This window comes from Eurytemora carolleeae, unplaced genomic scaffold (assembly GCF_000591075.1).
Source record: "Eurytemora carolleeae unplaced genomic scaffold, Eaff_2.0 scaffold1719, whole genome shotgun sequence".
In the NCBI taxonomy this organism is placed as follows: Eukaryota; Metazoa; Arthropoda; class Copepoda; order Calanoida; family Temoridae; genus Eurytemora; species Eurytemora carolleeae.
The window spans coordinates 2,027-23,689 of record NW_019397687.1 but is presented as its reverse complement, the minus strand read 5'-3'; the positions used below and the strand labels follow the sequence as shown (position 1 = coordinate 23,689).

Genomic DNA, 21,663 nt, shown 5'->3' with positions numbered 1-21,663 from the left:
CCTTAGAGTGAGGGAGGGGGATGGCTACAGTACATTAAACTTAACCTGTAACATAGATATATAAATACACGCCAGTTGGAAGATACTCCACTTAGATTACAGTGAGAGAAGTAATCGTTCCTCATTTTGCAAATGAGTTGATAGTTTACGAGATTGTGTCCGGTTTGGCATTAATAGTTTAAGATTGTGCCCAGTGTTTGACATTGATAGCTCAAGAGATTGTGTCCGTTTGACATTGAGAGTAAAGTGAGATTGAGTTGTACCTGGATAGATACGGGTTTGAGAAACCCTTATGGAGTAGGGCATTTACTATAAATATTAATCTTATTTTTGCATTCAGCCCCTAACTTTTATAATTTGAATTACAAATTAGGTTTCTTGATAGAAGTCATTTATTTCTAAAGATCGCTGCATGCAAAACATAAAAATATAAAATACTAGGCTCCCAGTGAGCACTACTCTTCGAATACATTTTAACAAAAACAAAAAAAGTCGCGGATTCTATAAAAAAAAAATTTCGTGGATTTTTAAATTTAATAAAAATCAAATTTTGTTTGAAGCAAATTTTTGAAATTTTTATCATCTACAAACCTTCTCTGTGGTCAGTGAGGTCCCACAAAAAATTGGCCCGATCGGTTCAGCCGTTTTGACGTGTATTGGATAAAAACAGTTTACATTTTTAAACCTTTGAAACATATTTCCGATCGATTGATATCAATGAGAGGTATGTAGCACTAAAAGTAAGGAAGTTTAAAGTTTGGCTAGGTTGAATTCATATATGATTGATATCAATGAGAGGTATGTAGCAGTAAAAGTAAGGAAGTTTCAAGTTTGGCTAGGTTGAGTTCATATATGATTTTCATTTAAGAATTTTAAACATATTATGGAATTTTATAAGGGTCTGAAAAACATGCAAATCTTAAACAAATCTTAAAATGCAGTTATTGCTGAATAATGGCAAGACCTCAGTTTACAATGCAGGAAAGTAATAATTCCTTGCTGTTGAGTACCACAAAAAAAGTGTCACAGAACTAAACGCTATGCCTAGTCTTATCATGGACTTTGGGCGCAAAGTTCCCAATGCATGACAGCCTGATTTATAGTCATGAAAGAAGAATTTATAAAAAGGTTATAGAGTAAGGGACAGTATTCAATGTGAATAGTAAGACGAGTCTTGGAAATTCATCCAGTGGAAGATCCAGACATGTCAGATCTGTTGTCAAGGTTGGTGCAGTAATGAACAGGGATGTTGCCAAACACATTGAATCTGGAAATACTTCTCCTACGAGTTCTGTAAGGAGAAACTCTTCAATGTTAAGCAAGTCTAGCTGGTCAAGGATATCAACTGATATGAAATATCACCAATATCGGCCAATCAGATGGGAGAAACTTAAACCTGAAGATTTACCAAGAATTTTGAATTTGAATGTAACCGGATAAAATTGGTTTTCTCATACTCATGCGTAAATGCAAAGCTGGAGGAGCTATAAGGTCACAAAGTTGTTCCAGTGATGTAGCATAAAAGTTACATTCTCTTTTGTCTAGTTTGCAGTGCAAAGGGTGAGATAGGTGAGACTTTAATGACAAAACCTTTTTAAAGGAATTGAGTCTTTGCAACTAACTCTGATTTTCTAATCCCTATATCTTTAGATTCCAATGTCGTAAACCTTTGATATTTCAAACTATGAGTTCTATTAGATCAAATAATATAAATTTGAAATATCAAAGGTTTATGACATTGGGTTTCAAAGATATAGGGATTAGAAAATCAGAGTTTGTGGCAAAGAATCAACTCCTTTGACAATGTGAAGGTTAAATTGTATGTTCCGTTTTCAATATTTTATTTTAATATGGTTCACTAAAAAGTTTCCCCAGAAAGAATCTAGCTTTTACCTGAAAGAAAAAGGACTAAATTTATTTCGTAAAATCGTGCCTAAAGTCTCATTCTTTGTCGGATAAGCTGCAAAAAGATATTTTTCTGGGTTTAAAGTTTTAATGTTGAAATTTGCCACAAACTCTGATTTTCTAATATCTATATCTTTGAAACCCCTTGTCAAAGACCTTGGATATTTTAAACTATGGATTCTGTTAGATCAAATAATCTAATTATTATAGGTTTAAACGATCAGATGGCAAAGTTAGAAAGGCCAGAAAATTAGAGTTTGTGACAAAGACTCAATTATTAAAAAATTGTTTATTTTTAAAATTCGGTGATGGTGATGGACCAAACCTCTGTAAAGTAAAAAAGGAGATGTTAGTTCCACATTTATTAAATGTTGTTGTTTATGTTGTTTATAAGACTACTTCTGCAGCAGAATATAATCTTGGATAAAAAGTTGTGTAGAGAGAGAAGGAAGGAAATAATAGAAAATTACATGTCTATATATTTCTTCTTCTATACAGGAAATAATAAAGATAAAATCTGGCATTATGAGGATATAGGTACTTTAGTATGTGATACAAATAGAGTGAGAAGAAATTTCATAAATCGGGAGGAAAAGGGGGGATTGAAATTTTTGTATATGAACACTTTTTTCTAACTTTACAGAATTTCGGAGCATTCAATATTCTAGTGCAATAGAACAGGCTGGCTAATAAAGTTATTGAAATTTTTTTAGGACGACCTTATCTTGGTCTTTTTCACCTTAATTCTAGTTATAAATTGATTTAGAATAGTAATTCCAATAATTAGTGTTTTTTTCAGGAATAATCTTGGTGTCGTCTTCGTTTCTGACCTTTTGGTTTGAATGGAACGCGGTGCCTGCGCGCACTATGCTGGGAGTAACTACCATGCTCAATTTCTTTACTACTTCGAATGGGTAAGGCCGGACGTTGCAGTAAATTCGATCAGTCATGTTTTGGTTTTCTGTCAAATCTGCCTGTTTTGTTATCGGTAAAATTTTCCATGTCATAAATGCTTGGTTTGGCTTAATGTCAATTCTTACTTTTAAATTTTCCTTTAAATCTGACTTATAGTTTTTTTCTTCCTGTTTTCTGTTTTTTTTTTTTGGGGGGGGGGGAGGGGCAATCTGTTTGATTTAGTTTTCTTATAAATATGTCTTTTCAATTTCAGGCCAAATCTACCTTTTTAGTTTCCGGTCAAATCTGTATTTTGAATTTCTAGTCAAATCTGTATTTGTAGTTTCCGGTCCAATTTACCTTTTTCGTTTCCGGTCAAATCTTTTTTTAAAGTTTCCGGTCAAATCTGTCTTAAGTTTCCGGTCAAATCGGTCATTTTAGTTTCTTGTCACATCTATATTTTAAGTTTCCGATCAAATATATGACTTTTAGTTTCCTGTCAAATCTGTGTCTTTTTAGTTTCCGGTCAAATCATCTTTTAAAGTTTCCGGTCAAATCTTTTTTTTAAAGTTTCCGGTCAAATCTGTCTTTTAAGTTTCCGGTCAAATCTGTCATTTTAGTTTCTTGTCACATCTATATTTTAAGTTTCCGATCAAATATATGCCTTTTAGTTTCCTGTCAAATCTGTGTCTTTTTAGTTTCCGGTCAAATTATCTTTTAAAGTTTCTGGTCAAATCTGTCTTTAAAGTTTCCGGTCAAATCTGTCTTTAAAGTTTCCGGTCAAATCTGTGTCTTTTTAGTTTCAGAACAAATCATCTTTTATAGTTTCCGGTCAAATCTTTCTTTAAAGTATCCGGTCAAATCTGTCTTTAAAGTTTTCGGTCAAATCTATTTTTTTAGTTTCCGGTCGAATCTACCCGTTGTTTCCAACCTGACCGCCATGAACCTATGGGATGCCACCTGTATGTTCTTCATCTATACTTCATTCCTCGAGTTTGTCGTCATGAACTATTTAGCCAGGTAAAGTGAACCAGAGCGGGAAACTCTTGGATTCTCGAGATCAATGCTTAATATTCAGATTAATTTAATTTTTTTTTGATATCCATGAAAGTGTTTAAAATTCAATTAATAAGAGAATTAAGCAAAAAATCAAAAGCAGTGGATATCGAGACTTAAAGTGAACAGGATTAAGGGTATCCAACACAAGAGTTTCCTGAGCTGAAAACTTTAGAAAGAGATATCCTTAATCCCGATCGGGAGGAAAACAAGCATTATTTCATCTCGAGATTAAAAAAAAGAGTGGATCAAGTATTATTCCCGATAACCACCATTCAAAAGTTCCCAGCTCAGCTCAGACATCTTTAGATTCTGTCTCCAGATTTTACCATAAATATGTAACACTTAAAAATTATACACTATCCTTGATAAAGAACAATGGAAACGGAAATACCGAATAAACTTATTAAACACAACAAAGCACTATTGGATATTTTATTGTAAAAATGAGAAAAAAAATAGGTGAGAGCTCTGCTGTGACTTCTAGATAATCTGCAACCCCTTCATTAAATACTGGTACAAACAATTCTTTCTGAGAGACCAAATTTAAAGAATTTGAACAACGTCTAGACGCGGTTCTAACATGAGAAGTAGTTCAAACATGGTGGGTTTAACTTGAAATTTTAATCAGCATAGCGAGATTTGAGCTAGGGCACAATTAAAGCGTTTTTCCAAACACTGTTTTAAAACAAGTGGAAAATTGGAATATGGAAAATTTCACAAATTTGACAATGAAAGGGCCCGGCGTTGCATATTTATAGTTATTCCCGCCATTTACCACCAGTGTTTGGTAATAAATCATCACTTTAGATAAAGTGCACGGCGTTGCCCGTGGAATTTCGAAACTGGCAAAATAATTTTATCCATGTAACTAGGCCCTTCCCACCCATGGGTTCCCTAAAAAAAATGTTTGTCAATTTGGTCAAGACGTTTGGTTAGCTTGCAAACATATTTAAAAATATATAAACATACTTATATTTTAAATAGAGATACAATCATTTTCCATAATTAGATTTGATGTACTAATAATGATTTAAAATAATGATTTTTATTTTTACATCATGCAAGCTTAAAATATACTTACACGTAAATACACTTTATCGCAAGCAAATATTTACTAACTTTTATAAAATTTCTCTCTCAGCTCAAAAACTCTCTTACTGTTCTTCTACAGTCATACTAAGATTATTCCCTTGTATGGTATCCAAGTTAAACCGACCTTAACCCATTAATATCAGGATATTTCATAATATCTTTGCCAAAATGGTTCAAGTCCGACCCTTATATCATCCTTTACATTTATACTTTGCTCAACCTTCCGTGTTTTCTTAAACATGCCCTTTTACAAAAAGTAATTCCTTAATTCTTTCCTTGTATCCTTATATCCTTGTATCCTTGTATCCTTGTATCCTTGTATCCTTGTATCCTTGTATCCTTGTATCCTTGTATCCTTGTATCCTTGTATCCTTGTATCCTTGTATCCTTGTATCCTGGTATTCTTATATCCTTGTATCCTTGTATCCTTGTATCCTTGCATCCTTGTATCCTTGTATCCTTGTATCCTTGTATCCTTGTATCCTTGTATCCTGGTATTCTTATATCCTGGTATCCTTGTATCCTTGTATCCTTGTATCCTTGTATCCTGGTATTCTTATATCCTTTATCCTTGTATCCTTGTATCCTTGCATCCTTGTATCCTTGTATCCTTGTTTCCCTGTTTCTTTGTATTCTTATGTCCTTATTTATTTGTATCCTTGTTTCCTTGTATCCTTTTATCCCTGTATCCTTGTATCCCTGTATCCTTATATCACTGTATTCTTTTATCCCTTTATCCTTATATCCCTGTATCCTTATATCACTGTATCCTTATATCCCTGTATCCTTATATCCCTGTATCCTTATATCCCTGTATCCTTATATCCTTGTATCTCTGTATTCCTGTATCCTGGTNAAACTAACTACAACGAAGTGGATCCTGGATCACGTAAAACTATCTACAGCGGAATATTTTCAGTCCTTTTATGATTTCTCAATCAAAACACTTCAAAAATGGCGCAAATTTCTTAAATATATAGTCCAACAAAAATATGTAATTATAGCAATTAAGAACAATCTAAATTTAATGGGTGTAAATGGGTTTCTTAAGTTACCGTGGTCCGTCAGTTATTCTAGATTTTTTTACAAAATAAATAATTAATCAAATTTTTTTTAGCTCTTAAGTGTTGGATGAATAAAGATTCCTTGATACTTGCTGCAGGAACTTCAAATTATATTCTGAAATAAATACCAAGGGAATTTAATCATTTAATTAAAATATTTTATTAATTTAATTACGAGTTTAATTAGATTAATTCTTAGATTCTGTATTTGGCGTAAATATCTTAGAATTTATTAAAATTATTGAACATAATTTTGAGATAATATCTTTATGTTTTGTTCAATGAATTCATATACTTAGTTAAAACCAGCTAGGCTTCGGCAAAAAAATCAGGAAAATAAAGATCCATCATCAGGCATCACGACAGACCACCCTGCCTATCTAGACCAAAAGGGATTTACTAAACATACAACTGCATATTGCTGTATAATTTGCATTAAATAATCTATTTATCTAGATGGGTCCAGGATCCAGAGATACAGAAAAGGAAGAAAGATAATGCAATTTTAGACGTAGGATTATTATTATTATTATTATTATTATTATTATTATTATTATTATTATTATTATTATTATTATTATTATTATTATTATTATCATATCCGAATTAAGATTCCAAAGTTTCAACTAATCTTTTCTGCCTTGAGAGAGATTATTCGTTTCCTCATGCAACTTTAAAAAACAAAATTAGAACCCTTTTCTCTTTGCTAAACACAACTTCTTTAGAATAAAATTTAAAATTTTACTTTTTTATATTCAGAGGAGTTTGATTAAGAAAACTGGATATCTTGTATATAAAGTTGTAGTTTCCGTTTGTTTGTTTGGATGTCCGATCATAACTCAAGAACCCCTTGACGCGGGTAAACGGTGGGAGTTAGTATTTGTACCCTGGGTTAGCAACGAACTAAAATATTCAATTAAAAATTATCAGATTATGCACTTATTGTTTTAGGAGGCAAAACAAAGAATCCCAGCCGGGGACGGGTTAAGAAGGGTCGGAGGCAAACCTGGATATACGTCACACCAGGTAAATCAAGGTCGGAGGCAAACCTGGATATACGTCACACCAGGTAAATCAAGGTCGGAGGCACACCTGGATATACGTCACACCAGGTAAATCAAGGCCGGAGGATACCTGGATATACGTTACACCAGGTAAATCAAGGTTGGAGGCACACCTGGATACATGTCACACCAGATAAATCAAGGTCGGAGGCAAACCTGGATATACGTCACACCAGGTAAATCAAGGTCGATATACGTTACACCAGGTAAATCAAGGTTGGAGGCACACCTGGATATACGTCACACCAGATAAATCAAGGTCGGAGGCAAACCTGGATATACGTCACACCAGGTAAATCAAGGTCGGAGGCACATCTGGATACCCTTCACACCAGGTAAATCAAGGTCGGAGGCAAACCTGGATGTACGTCACACCAGGTAAATCAAGGTCGGAGGCAAACCTGGATACACTTCACATCAGGTAAATCAAGGCCGGAGGGAGACCTGGATACACGTCACAACAGGTAAATCAAGGCCGGAGGTAAACCTGGATACACTTCACATCAGGTAAATCAAGGTCGGAGGGAAACCTGGATACACTTTACATAAGATAAATCAAGGCCAGAGGGAAACCTGGATACACTTCACATAAGATAAATCAAGGTCGGAGGGAAACCTGGATACACTTCACATAAGATAAATCAAGGTCAGAGGGAAAGCTTGATATACTTCACATAAGATAAATCAAGGTCAGAGGGAAACCTGGATACACATCAGGTAAATCAAGGTCGGAGGGAAACCTGGATACACACCAGGTAAATCAAGGTCGGAGGGAAACCTAGATAAATAATATGGTGCTTAATTGAATTTATTCAGTTTTTGTTCATTTTGGTAATCAGCCAATCAAAATTATGAATTCATTTTACCCTGCTGCAATTCAATTAACATTTTAATAAATCTTAATTTGCCCTTTTATTTAAACAAGAAATTACAATAAGACACGGTTATCAAAGTATTATTTTGTAAAACTGCGGAAGTTTGAATAAGTTCTGATGATGTTCTTACTGTTTTAAAAGTAGTACAGTGCTAGGAAAGGAAGGGGAGGGGTGAATGGGTTTAAATGAGATTGAGAAAAACTTGGGAAGGTTATGTGTAAAAAGATTAGGTAAAAGTTTCCACCATTTATAAGATACATGTTAATACTTGCTTTGTTTTCTTCAAAACTTGGATCATTACAACTTTTTCAATATTTTATCAGGTTTTTTTTTCATATTTTTCACAAGAGCTGGATTTTTATTCAGATTTTTCATCAGAGCTGGATTTGTGATGATATTTGCAAAAATATTTTTTTGTTTATTTTGCTAGTTTCTTCTCTCAGGGTATTTATTATTGTTTTCCATTGGGTTCCTCAAACTTTAAACATAAATCAATATAAAACAGACATAAAACATACACACTACATAACACCTACATATATACATACACACTACATAACACATACATATATACATACACACTACAAAACACATACATACATACATACACACTACATAACACATACATTCATTAAACAGTCACACTACATAACACATACACACATTAAACATACACGCTACATAACACATACATACATGAAACATACACTATATATCACATACATACATTGAACATACTCGCTACATAACACATACATACATGAAACATACCCTATATATCACATACATACATTAAAAATACACGCTACATAACACATTCATACATTAAAAATACACACTACATAACACATACATGCTTGAAACATACACGCTACATAACACATACATACATTAAACATACACACTACATAACACATACATACATCAAACATACATACTACATAACACATACATTCATTAAACAGACACACTACATAACTCATACATACATTAAACATACACACTACATAACACATACATACATTAAACATACACACTACATAACACATACATACATTAAACATACACGCTACATTACACATACATACATTAAACATAACTCTACATAACACATACATACATTAAAAATACACACTACCAGGCGCGTAGTGGAGGCTTAGCCTACGGGGGGGGGGACACTTTTGGCTCGCGTAAGCGCGCCAACAAAAATTTTATGCACCCCCCTAACGTTTGATCTGCACCCCCTAACGGTTGACGTGCACCCCTCTAACAAACCGGTATAAAGAAATAAATAAAGTTTAAAATCTATATCTATCTACCTGAAGGCTGACTATTTGAGAAATAATCATAAAATGGACAAATTGTGACATTGTCGATTGATAANATCAATGGTTTACATTATCAGGTTGTAAAGATATAGGGACTAGAAAATTGGAATTTGTGGCAAAGGCTCAATTGCTTTGCTTTAATTTCAGAGAATTAAATAATTCCTCAAACAAAAAGTCTAAACATTGAAAGTTTTTGTTAAAACATTTTAATTTTCAACTTCAAAAGAAGAGATAATTGTTAATTGGTAAATGGACCAACTAATTAAAAACACACCAACTAGATGAAAACACTTTACTTTCATCGAAGAGTTTTTCTAATATCTTTTACTACGAATTCTTTATTATTTTACCCTTTTTGATAAATATGTACTTATGTGATTCTAAAACTTTTGCCAAATAATTATGCCTTAATGCAGAGCTGCCTCAATCTAGAAAAATCACATTTATAAAAAAAAAAAATTTCGTGACCATTACAGACGGATTTTTGTAAAATAAATATAAAAATTTTATTAAATGATTTTTTCCTGATAGCACTTATTTTGTCTTTGTATACATTGAAAAATAAAAACAAAATAACTTGAGGATTTAAAAAAAAAAATTTCGTGAATTTTTAAAATTTAATGTAGATTGAATTTTGTTTGATCATCTATAAACCTTCCCTGGTGACATGAAGTCCCACACATTGTTTGGGTTTGACAGGTTAAACCGTTTTGACGTTTAATGGATACAAACAAACAAACAAACAAACAAACAAACAAACAAACAAACAGACAAGCAAAGTATATATATATAGATCTGATTAACATTGAACATTTCTAATAGAAAAGAGTTTGGCTCTAAGTTGGTCGTAAACTCAAGCAAATTAAAAATCGAAAATATAAAATCCTGACTCAAAGTTTACATAACATAAAACTGGTCATAAAACCATAAACTCTATTTTGTCAAATTAGAAGAATTCTAGTTATAGTTAGTTCTAATTGTTAAAGGGAAAACATTATTTTGTGATTTTTTTCTTCTTGTAGACACCTCCTGCCCCCATGGAAGAGATTCCCAAACCCACATATTCACTCAACCAGGTTTAAATAAGACAGTTTTCTTAAATAAGTTTTCAAAAGTTTTTCTTTTTTAAAAATGATTAAATTTAAAAATTTTTTTAATCTTTGAATATGTTTACTTCTTTTAATTTCTGTAATATACAAATTATTTTTATTCTAAAATATTGGCTTCTTGTTTAGAATATTCTGTTTAATATTATTCTATTCTATTCTATTCCCTTCTATTCTGTTATATTCTGTTTTTTAGTCTGTTCTAGAATATTCTGTTTTTTATTAATACATTCTATTCTATTGCCTTCTATTCTAAATATACTTACGATCAGGTTTCAAGTCAAAACATCTAAACTTTTCTTTTGAATATATTAATATGCAGTTTACTGAATTATAATCTCAATTTACAGAAAATGCCATCTAGGGAATTTCGAGTAATGACTGTTTAAGTACTGCCTAAAAAAAGAGGTTTTGAAGTGAAATCATTAAAAGTCATTTCAAAAAGAATTTTTCAGGCTGTATCTAGTCAGTCAAGCAGTTTGCTTAAGGCTTTGAATTTTTACTACAATATGGCTTATAACTGTTTATCAAAAGTTACAAAATTTAGGATTCCTGCCATTAACAATTTAAACACCATCGCAAAAATCCAAAAGATGCATATCAATGTCTTTAAACGAAATTTACGTTTGATTTTAGACCTATAAATGCACTTGTATTCTGAGATATCTTAAAATGGATTTGCGGAAAATTCCCTGGGTGGCATTTTTGAAAATTGAGATTATAATTCAGTAAACTGCATAATAACATCTTCTGAAGAAAAAGTTTAGGTGTTTTGACTTCAAACCTGATGGTTCATTTTCAGCAGTATGTGTTCTTTTCTTTTCTTTTCTTTTCTTTTCTTTTCTATTCTATTCTATTCTATTCTATTCTATTCTGTTTGATATTATTCTACTATATTCTATTCTATTCTATTCCCTATTATTCTAAAAAGTTTTTTTTAATGTTTATTTTTTTAGCCTATGCCAACTATAAAAAATGTCAGCAGCCTATTCTCGTCAAGCCGTTTGGCCGGTCAGAGGGGATATATAATATGAATGTCTTGTTTTATTATGTAGATATTCTATTCTTAATTATTCTGTTTGATATTATTCTTTTCTATTCTGTTCTATTCTATTTGCTTCTATTCCAGAATATTCCGTTTGATATTATTCTTTTCTTTTCTGTTCTATACTATTTGCTTCTATTCTAGAATATTCTGTTTGGTATTATTCTTTTCTTTTCTGTTCTATTCTATTTGCTTCTATTCTAGAATATTCTGTTTGGTATTATTCTTTTCTTTTCTGTTCTATTCTATTTGCTTCTATTCCAGAATATTCTGTTTGATATTATTCTATTCTGTTCTATTCTATTCTATTCTAGAATACTCTGTTTAATATTATTCTATTCTATTCTGTTCTATTCTATTCTATTCTAGAATACTCTGTTTAATATTATTCTGTTCTGTTCTATTCTATTCTATTCTAGAATATTCTGTTTAATATTATTCTATTCTGTTCTATTCTATTCTATTCTAGAATACTCTGTTTAATATTATTCTGTTTATCTAGGTGAAAAAGATAGATCAGTATTCCCGACGTATATTTCCCTGCATCTATGGTCTCTTCGTTCTATACTTCTTCATTAGATATCATGCCATAGAGGGAGCTCTTTCTATTGGGTAAATAAAAAGATAAACAGTTTACTTGATTCCTATTGGTTGAATTTTGCATTACAACAGTTAACTTGATTTCTATTGTTTGAATTATGTTTAAAACAGATTAATTAATTTCTTTTGGTTGAATAACGCATTAAAACAAATCTATTGGTTAAATATTGTAACAAAACAAATTACTTGATTCCTATTGGTTGAATTATGCATTAAAACTGATTAATTGATTTTTATTGCTTGAATTATGCAGTAAAACTGATTACTTGATTTCTATTGGTTGAATTATGCATTAAAACTGATTGATTTATTGCTATTTGTTTAATTATACATTAAAACTGATTTATTTATTTCAATTGGTTGAATTATGCATTAAAACTGATTAATTTATTTCTATTGGTTGAATAATGCGTGAAAACAGATTACTTCATTGCTATTGGTTGAATAATGTCAGAAAATAGATTACTTAATTTTATTTTGGTTGATTTATGTTGCAATTTATTTCAATTTGTATGGCCGCTAAGTTATTCGGTATGAGACGTCTTTAACAATTTTCTCCTTATAGACGCAACAGATAGAATAAGATTAGTAGCGATCAAAAGCGCTTTTTTATTGCATTAAGCCTATACCCCCTTTCATTTTTCGCAAGCACTCCCTTTAACTCTTTGTCCTTAAGTCTACAATTCTACTTCTCACAGTTTCATTATTTCACCCTATATATATATATAGAATACAGATTATTTTTATTGAAAAATGAGAACTTAATTGAAATAAGGTTTTTTTGGGTTGAAAAATGATTGTTGCATCTTACACTTTAATTCTATTTAGATTTACAATTGATGAAGGTTTATTTTTTAGAAATGGCGACGATTGATCTTCATGTGCTGAGAGTTATAATCGTAATAAATGAAATCCCTTTTATAATATCTTTTCTTTTTTTGTATTTATTTTCATTTTATATCCATTCCTTCTTTTCATTTTCCCCAAAAATTTTCTAATCTTAAATTCATTTCTTTCTTTATTGTACTGCCAGTATGTGAACATTTTCTTGGATCTATTATTTATTATAATTGATTAATTATATCGATTATATTTATTTGATGATTAATTATATCAATATCGATTTTATTTGATTTAGAGATTGATTTTATCGATTAAATTTAATTCTAAATTGATTATATCGATAATGAATAATTTAAAAATTTATTTTGTTGATTATATTTGATTTATAATTGATCATATTGATTATAATTAATTTATGAATAATTGGTTATATTGATTTTATTGGATTTAAAATTGATTTATCGATTACATGTGATCTATAATTGAGTTTATCGATTATATTTGATTTATGAATTAAAGATTATATCGATTATATTCGATTTAAAATTGATTAAATTGATTATAATTGATTTAGACTTGATTTGTCTAAATAAATTACCCAGATATAATTGTAAAATTAGTCCTCATCCTATGACATAGCTCTCATACCTTATCTATGTACAATATACATGTCGTTTTATCTTTTGTTAAATATTCCGATTCCTCTGATTTCTATACCCGTCCTTGGCCCTGTTAAAAAGTGTAAGTAGTCCCTTTTTATACTGTATATATAAGCACCAAATATATGTTTATTATATAATAATATTTAATTATTTTATTATTTATANATCACAAAATTGATGATTATATTAACAGTACAAGTATAAAGCAATTAGGTGGAAAATAGCTCTTGGCTGTTTTGATTATTTTTTCCACCTAATTTTAATAATAATAACAAAACATTTCAATTAAATAGATTTAAGGAGAACTATTAGACATCAGGGTGCGAATTTATCTTATGCAAAATAGTTTATACATAAATTCGAATAATTAGAGTTTAAAGTAATTTTCTGACATGTACACAACAAATATCAAAGCATATTAAAACATATCTAATTAGTTTTACACGAATAGGAATTCGGTTTATAACACATTGTCATGTAATTTTCAAAAAGAGAATTATTATCTTATTAACCGTCAAACTAAAAGTCTGAGTTTGCTGCATTATTTTTTTATATATCAGCAAAAAAATTCTTAAAAGTATATTTGCAATATTTTGCATTTTTTTTGATTGATTGGCTAATAATCAACGTTAAAAGTGTAAATATTTTTCCGGGATCTCGACTCAAATTCTTTTTTGTAAACTTTAACAAATATATAAGTAAAAAAGTAAAAAAAACAAAATTGTTTTTTATTATCATTGACACTTCAGTTGTCTAATCAAGAATTATTGAGATATCCATAATTTCTCTCTAAAAACGTGTTTATTTTCAATTGAGGTTTCTCTATAAAAGTGACTGTTGGGTTAGTTGCTAAACAATTGTGAAATTTTAAGAATTAATCTCTTTTCAAGCTGGAAAAAGGAAGAAAACATTATTGATTAGATTAAAATTAAAAGGATCCGTTGCTAATCGGACATGTGGAGGGAAACTTAAACACGTGGTAAGTCCCTTTATACTGTTGTAATCTAGAACAGATTTGGAATACCTTAGAATTCGTGTATATATTTAAATATAGACATATATATATATATAACATGCTGCCAGCGCTCTATATAATGAATCAAAGCAAAAAGGAACGGCAGTGCACAAAGAACCTTACAAGTAGAAAGACTTATAATACAAATATAATCTTCTACCTTAGGTCAAGTGCAGCTCCCAAACTTATATCGATTCATAACTCAGACTATTAACATAATATAGCCTGATAAATATATTCGACTGTGAATAGCTAGTTATAGATATTTATATTAACATTGCAAGCAAGGACATATATAATTCTGTATAGCTAAACCCAATACATAGCTCCGTAGAATTAATAGCTCCGCAACATTAATAGTTCCGCAAAGCTAATAGCTCCGCAAAGTTAATAGCTCCGCAAAGCTAAATAAGGTAGCTCTATAATGTTAAGCAAGATCAATAGCTTAGTAAAGTTATATATTTATATATATAACCAATCTTAGATAGTTCCTAATTATACTAATAGCAAAGTAACAAAGATACCATAAAAGTTGTTAAAGCTTTATTATAAGCAAAGATGTCTGGATTCTTTAAGTACATCGATCACTGTCCAAATGTTGCTGGATCTCTTCCGGACGATGTAACGGAAGGAGACAGTGACTATGGATTAGAGTTAGAGGCATTGTTCATCTCTGATAATTCCACTGAGATAATAACTGCAACCATAGAGATAATCACTGTTCCATCCTCAGACGACGAACCTGAGGATTTGGAAGCAGGTATTCCCGCCCTCTCTGCTGCAGAGGTATCTGAGAGCTTCAGAGATGAAGGGGATGGTGAGGCGGATGGTGGGAAGGATAGACTGGATGAAAGAGAGGCAAAGGAGAGGAAGTCCCAGCAGGGGGATGACGGAGCTGTTACTGTAGAGGTTCCTGGCCTGNATACAAACTATACAACCGACTTTGCAAAGTGAACCCCCCCCCTCTCTCCTCTTCTTAATGTAACGTATAAAGAATATTCCAGACTACAAGCTACAATAAAAAGAATGAAATTGTTGTTAAGACAGACTTAAAAAAAAGGCCTTTGAAAAAAACCTAACATTAATTGATAACACTTGAACTTTAACTATATATATGGAAAGATGGTTAAATTTAATATCATTAATACCTACATTCCTGACTTCATGTTTCCTGAGATGATTTGTTTGTTGAATACAATAATTCTTTTCTAAACCAGATCCCGGACCCGCTGGTTAAGATCCTCTAATCCTTCAATCTAGGATTGTAATAGGATTACTAATGAATTAATGAATAAAATTGTTGTTCATTGTCCGAATCTAGTTTTAACAAAATTAAACACCATTCAGGAATGTAGATTACTTGGAATATGCACCCCAACCATATTCTAAATTTGGAAATCTAAAAATACATTTTAATGTTTTTTTTTAAAAACAATTCAAAACATTTTTATCTTAGCTAAACTTCTCTTTTAAAATATGCACTCCCAAACATATCCTTGAAAGAAAGTTCATTTTATGTTTTAACAATTGAAAATAAATCTTAATCCAAGTTTAAGTGAAATTTTATAATCTCGAGAAAATTGTTTTATTTAGTTAGAATATGACAACCAAAACATATTTTGAATTTAAAATATAATCGACAGGAAGATACAATTTCGAGATAAATACAATATTATCTTAATATTATTGGCCTGCTTAAATTTTGTACTCAAACCATGATCAAGCAGCTAAAGGATAAAAAGTTATTTTTACAATTTGAGAAAATCAATATCTAATTTGTTGGATTTTTAGAATCAAGTCTTATTTTAGAATATGCAATTAAACATATTTTATCATAAAACTGCTTAGAATGTGTAAACGTCTGTGCATATTTTGATTCTGAAAATGTTAGTTTTATAATTCAGATATAAAAAAATCTTTTTTAATTCAGAATGATTGAGAAGTTATGTTTGGAAGTTTTGAGTTGCAATGATGTGTAGACGTAAACACAGTTGCAAAATTGCAAAATTGCAAAGTTATAAAAACAAAACTTGAAATATTGAAACTATGAATCAGCGCTACCTAATCTTAATTATTAAGATCATTAAACAAAATCAACTAATTAGAACGTTGAAATTAACACCTTAGAAACCAATCTAGCCAAGGGTTGAATATAAATCCAGAGCCAGTATTGGTCCTAAGAATCAAACAATAAGGGCGGGGCAAATGGGAGCAAGGAAAACTCTCCGCACATGCACCGGGGCAGACCCGGAGTTTAAGACGCGCTACCAGAGGTCTACGCACGTACACAAGGAAATTCAAAATCTTAAGCCTTTGTTACAATCCATAGCTAACAGGGAAAATGAGAAGGAACCTTGAGTCGAGCTTTAAATCCTCAGGGAGCAAGACCTAATTTGCTCTGAGCGGACTTCAGAATCAAACGCAATTTTGTATTGTATTAAATAGACATGCATACCTGTGTCCTTACTCAAACATAGGACCAAGTTAGATGTCTATCCTCATCCTATAACAAAATAATAATTAAAACATATTTTAACAAATCATAAAAGAAGTTGAATTTTCATTACAGACTTTAATAATTCTTAAGTCCTAGAAACCCGACCCTAGGCAGATAAAAGTCTAACATTTGATCTACTAAATAATAATAAAATTATAATGAACACTAGAGAATCCCAACTTTAGGTTTATTAGTTTTACACATAATGCCCAGGACAAATGATAACGTCCAAGGGGCCGAAGGTGGAGGTGGATCAGAATCAGATAGGCTTACCCCTCTGAACCCAGATCAGCTGGATTTACAGTTTAGAACCCCTGAGATGGGAACTACTTCCTCATCGGAAAATACGGGAACCGGGACAATGAACCCGGCTCTTAGTGCGGCTTTAAATAGACCGAGCACAGCTTATAACCCAAATGGAGGTTTTCCGAGGACAGTTAATCCCGGGCTTGTGACAATTCCCAAACATAGGAACCAAACCAACGTTCCTACGTATGTGGAAAATACAACCCAATCCGGATCCGGATCTTGGTTTACTACGATTGATATATATCCTCCAGAGAAGAAAAAAATTCAGTTTTAGATCAAATACCTCGAACCCCAGGGTATGATAGAAAAAGAGGAATAGACAAATAAATCCCTGATAATACTAAAATCCTATTCTCAAAGTTGAAGTTTTCTTATGATAAACAAGACAACTTTGGAGACTTCTTGATCAAGATAGGGGGATATACGTGAACTCTAGACTTAAGGGATGTTTGTTTCAAAGATATCATGTCTTAGACATTCCGCCCCCCTTGTTCATTTGTGGTTTCAGAGATGGAACCTTCTATGAAACCTTACCGTTAAATGTCAAGGAAAATTTAATGTAAAGGAACGTTTACATAAAGTTAACCTGTTCATAAGGTCATTTCCCCAAGGGAAACCAAATTTTGTAGAAGAAACCATTAGGGGTCTTCATAATGACATATTGAAAACAAAGATTTGGGATTTTTGAAGTTAAGATTGAAACTTTTGATGCTTTACGCAAAATAGTGCAAACAAGCGTTAAAATATTTAATCAAGAACTATAGCTGTGGAATTAAATATCATTGGTACAGATATCCGCCTCACAAATTACAGTTATGTCAACACTAGTTCATCCAAAGACAGGAAGACTAGATATGAAGTAAATGTATGGAACAAGAGTGAAGAACTGTATTGCAATTAATAAATTTAAAAACTTTTTAAAAGTTTAAGAAATAAAACGTGAAAATGAAAGATAACCGGTTTTGTTAATGCTGGAAGGCAGCCCACAGAGGCGGACATTACTCGTGTGGCAATAATGGTCATTTTAGTATGAATTGTCACAGAAAAATTACCTGGACAATGTATCCATAAAGTGGATAAGCTGAACCCATGGAATAAAAAGATAGTCCGGATTCTTCTAGTTCAGAGCCAGATCTAGAAATAATTATGTTAATTATAAAAAGAAAGATAAAAAAATACCCGGGATTGTAAACAATAAAAATATTTTTGTTTATGAATATTCTATACCAAGCCGCAAGTAAAATTAAAGCTTTTGCTGACTCAAATATAAACAATAATCATTAAGTCTTAGAAAACCAACTCTAGACAGATAAAGTTTAATATTGGTCAGTATATTAGGATTGAATATTAGGATCGTTTTAAAAGTTATCTTAAAATAGCAGTGATTAAACATAAAACTCCAGCTTTAAACTGATCACTGAACAATCCAAGTCCAGTAAACTATAGATAATACCAAATACTGAAGTTACCCTTTCTAAAAACTGAAACTTTTGATTTTTGTTTTATTTATAAAAAAGTGTGTATGCAAATAAACACCAAGATATTTTGCATCTATAAAATACAAATTGTGAAATTGAAAAAGAATATTTGATATAGTTGGTTACCAATTAAAACTATTTAATGACAACCACCGTTAATAAGGATTCTAATCACAAAATATTTTACATTTTGATTAATATAATAAAACTAATATTTATCATCCGACTTGAGGGATATAAAATAGTAAAATTCCATCCAAAATCAGGGAAAATTATCATTTTATTTCTCTTACCAAAACAATAGCTAAGAAATTGAAATGAAATTCCACAATATATTACCTTGCTAATAAATTACGTTCGTCAGAGACCGGTCAGATCGCCTAAAAAAAAGGTGATCCTTAACATAGATGGCCAGAAACTAGATTTGGTTAATGGTATACTCCGTTAATTAAAAATTCTAATGATGAACTCTTTGTAATTTTAGCTGTTAATTTAAAAGTGAACACAGAAATAGAGTATTTTCAATCCAAAGAAAACTCTAATTTTCTAAACTCCAATAAATACTGCTTTTAAATGTAGCAAAGAGATAATTTTAGTTCCTTGTCTTAAGTACACATTATATTGTAAAAAGAGAACATAAAAGTATATTTTGTACGCTGACATGTGAATAAGAAACTTGAGCTTGAAACCTACTAAAATTAAACCAAAACTGAACCACTCAACCCCGGCCCAAGTACACCAACTGCTGAACACATTTTATACGTTTTTAATTTTTTTCCATATACAACATATGTCAGTATAAATTGAAAATGGGTGTGGCGCCGACCCCGCCCCGCGTCGCTAAATGCGAGGCAGAAAGACAATAAGTTGACGTGTTTATTGACAAATCCTCCTGCCCCCTGACCACCCCCATGGTCTCGCCCCCCCCCCAGGCTCCGCCCACCCTGTTCAAAGTGCACTGTACGTATATTTGACTAATCTCTAACCATGTATTGTATGAATTACAACGTTCACTTAGGCCAGAGCATCGGTTTTAAAAATTAAGAAAAATTATATAAGTCGGCTTGTCATATCCATTTAATTTAAATCCCTTACTGCGTTCGGTATTAATCTTGAATTTAAACCTTAAACAAACAAACAAAAGTAATATCCCGCATATTAATTACACAAGGCAGTTGCATAAATAGATAATTTTTGTCGATAATTGTTTAGCATTCTCTATCCAGGTCTATTGGAAAAGAAACGTACTACAATTTTACAATTTCTCATGATGATGAAGGTGTATCCGCAAAATAAGTTTAAATTCATGACTGTCTATAACTGAAACAAAAATTTTAACATACTGCATGTTTCCTTTCACAATAAAAGATAAATGTTGAAAGAAAATTGATTTTTGAAAACTTTTAAAAAGCAATATAATGTCCATCCCTAAATATAAAAAGTTTGAAAATGTGTATTTAACACTTGAAGAATAAATCCTCATCAGGTTTGATTGACAGGCAGCGACTACAGCGTGGGAAAAAGGGATAAAAAGGGAATACTCTGGATTTTTCTAGAGGAACCTAGATTCGAAAATGTTCTATAAAAGACACTATCATATCTTACTAAAAGTCACTTAGAGCCCAGCCAAAAAAAAATATAAAAACGTATAGTTTGTAAATTGAAGGATGAACTAATATGCTGCCATAAAGTTACAAATATTATCATTTCATTACATCAATACATGAAAATGATTAATTCGATTTTAAGAAAATAAATGGGAGAAAAATAATAACAAAAAAAAAGAATATAAGGGGTAGAGGTTTAATGTGCATTTGAAAGATATTATAGTTGCAAATATTATCATTTTATTATAAAATACAAGGCAAACCAGCAAACTAATAGAAGAAGAGGGTAGAATAATCTCGACCAGCCACTGTAATCTAATGGTCTCACACGCTCTAAAGCAAAAATCGTTGAGAATTTTGCCAATTACTTCTAAAAATTTTAAGCTAACACCAAGTGCTTTACAGTGCTAAAATGTATATGTAAAGGTCTACAGAAAAGCATAAGTGAGTTAGAGCGAATAAAATCTAAGCTTAGGGCGTCGCGACACTTCAAATTCAACCCTGTCTTAAAAATTGATGAGACTGTTTATGAGCAGGCTGAATCTATGTGATGATCAAGTATTAAACCCTTGTCCACTTTCAAGCTTCAGAAGGTCTCGGCTTTGCTCTCTCCTTCAAATAAACTCACTTTTTGCCCCATAGTGTGAAAATGTGAATAGTGAATGAAAAATAAAGAAAAATGGGATGAAATGAAATGAATAGAATTGACGGCTTTGAAAGATTAATTAGACGGATGATTGAAAGCTGAATAGAAACGGCAGTGCACAAAGAACCTTACAAGTAGAAAGACTTATACATAGATATAATCTTCTCCCACACGTTCCCCCTCAATGGATTAAACCCTACAAAATATGCATAAGGGTCTTTTTTATATTTTCTAATCTTTATATCTTTGCAACCTGATATTTAGATTGAGCGTTTACATTTCAAACAATGATTGCTGTTATGTACAGTGCTCGGCGATACTTTCAATTCACAAAGACGACATTTTATTAATAATGCATTGAAAACTTAGAAGCTTGATTACATGTTTATGGATTATTATATTACAATTTGAGGCAAATATTTTTGCGACAGATTTGAGGATTTAAATTGACAAAATTCAAATCGCCCTAAATTGAAAAGATCGCGCAAAGTATTTTAAGAGGTGTTATTGAGCTTTCTGAATTCCTGGTATTCATAGAATTTGATCAACACTGTAAACTTCCGTTACGTTTATT

General features: G+C 31.3%; 1 protein-coding gene and 2 long non-coding RNA genes across 3 annotated transcripts in view; 2 read left to right on the top strand and 1 right to left on the bottom strand.

Moving 5' to 3' along the window:
* The window catches only part of LOC111715494 (glycine receptor subunit alpha-3), a 35,083-nt gene extending 28,296 nt beyond the window's left edge, over window positions 1–6,787 (top strand). Inside the window, exons 11-14 of the mRNA XM_023490824.1 lie at window positions 2,693–2,819; window positions 3,700–3,819; window positions 6,471–6,525; window positions 6,776–6,787. Of these exons, the coding sequence (XP_023346592.1) occupies window positions 2,693–2,819; window positions 3,700–3,819; window positions 6,471–6,525; window positions 6,776–6,787 (314 nt within the window). The remainder of the gene's footprint in view (window positions 1–2,692; window positions 2,820–3,699; window positions 3,820–6,470; window positions 6,526–6,775) is intronic.
* A 3,140-nt stretch (window positions 6,788–9,927) lies between these two features.
* Window positions 9,928–13,025, top strand: LOC111715493 (uncharacterized). Its single transcript, XR_002768237.1, has 4 exons — window positions 9,928–9,980; window positions 10,304–10,357; window positions 11,935–12,044; window positions 12,891–13,025. It is a non-coding gene; the product is annotated as an uncharacterized LOC111715493 (long non-coding RNA).
* A 2,689-nt stretch (window positions 13,026–15,714) lies between these two features.
* On the bottom strand, window positions 15,715–18,483 carry LOC111715492 (uncharacterized). The gene is made up of 3 exons (XR_002768236.1): window positions 18,411–18,483; window positions 17,008–17,055; window positions 15,715–15,808 (listed from the first exon to the last, which is right to left on the bottom strand). It is a non-coding gene; the product is annotated as an uncharacterized LOC111715492 (long non-coding RNA).
* Between the last annotated feature and the right edge of the window lie 3,180 nt (window positions 18,484–21,663).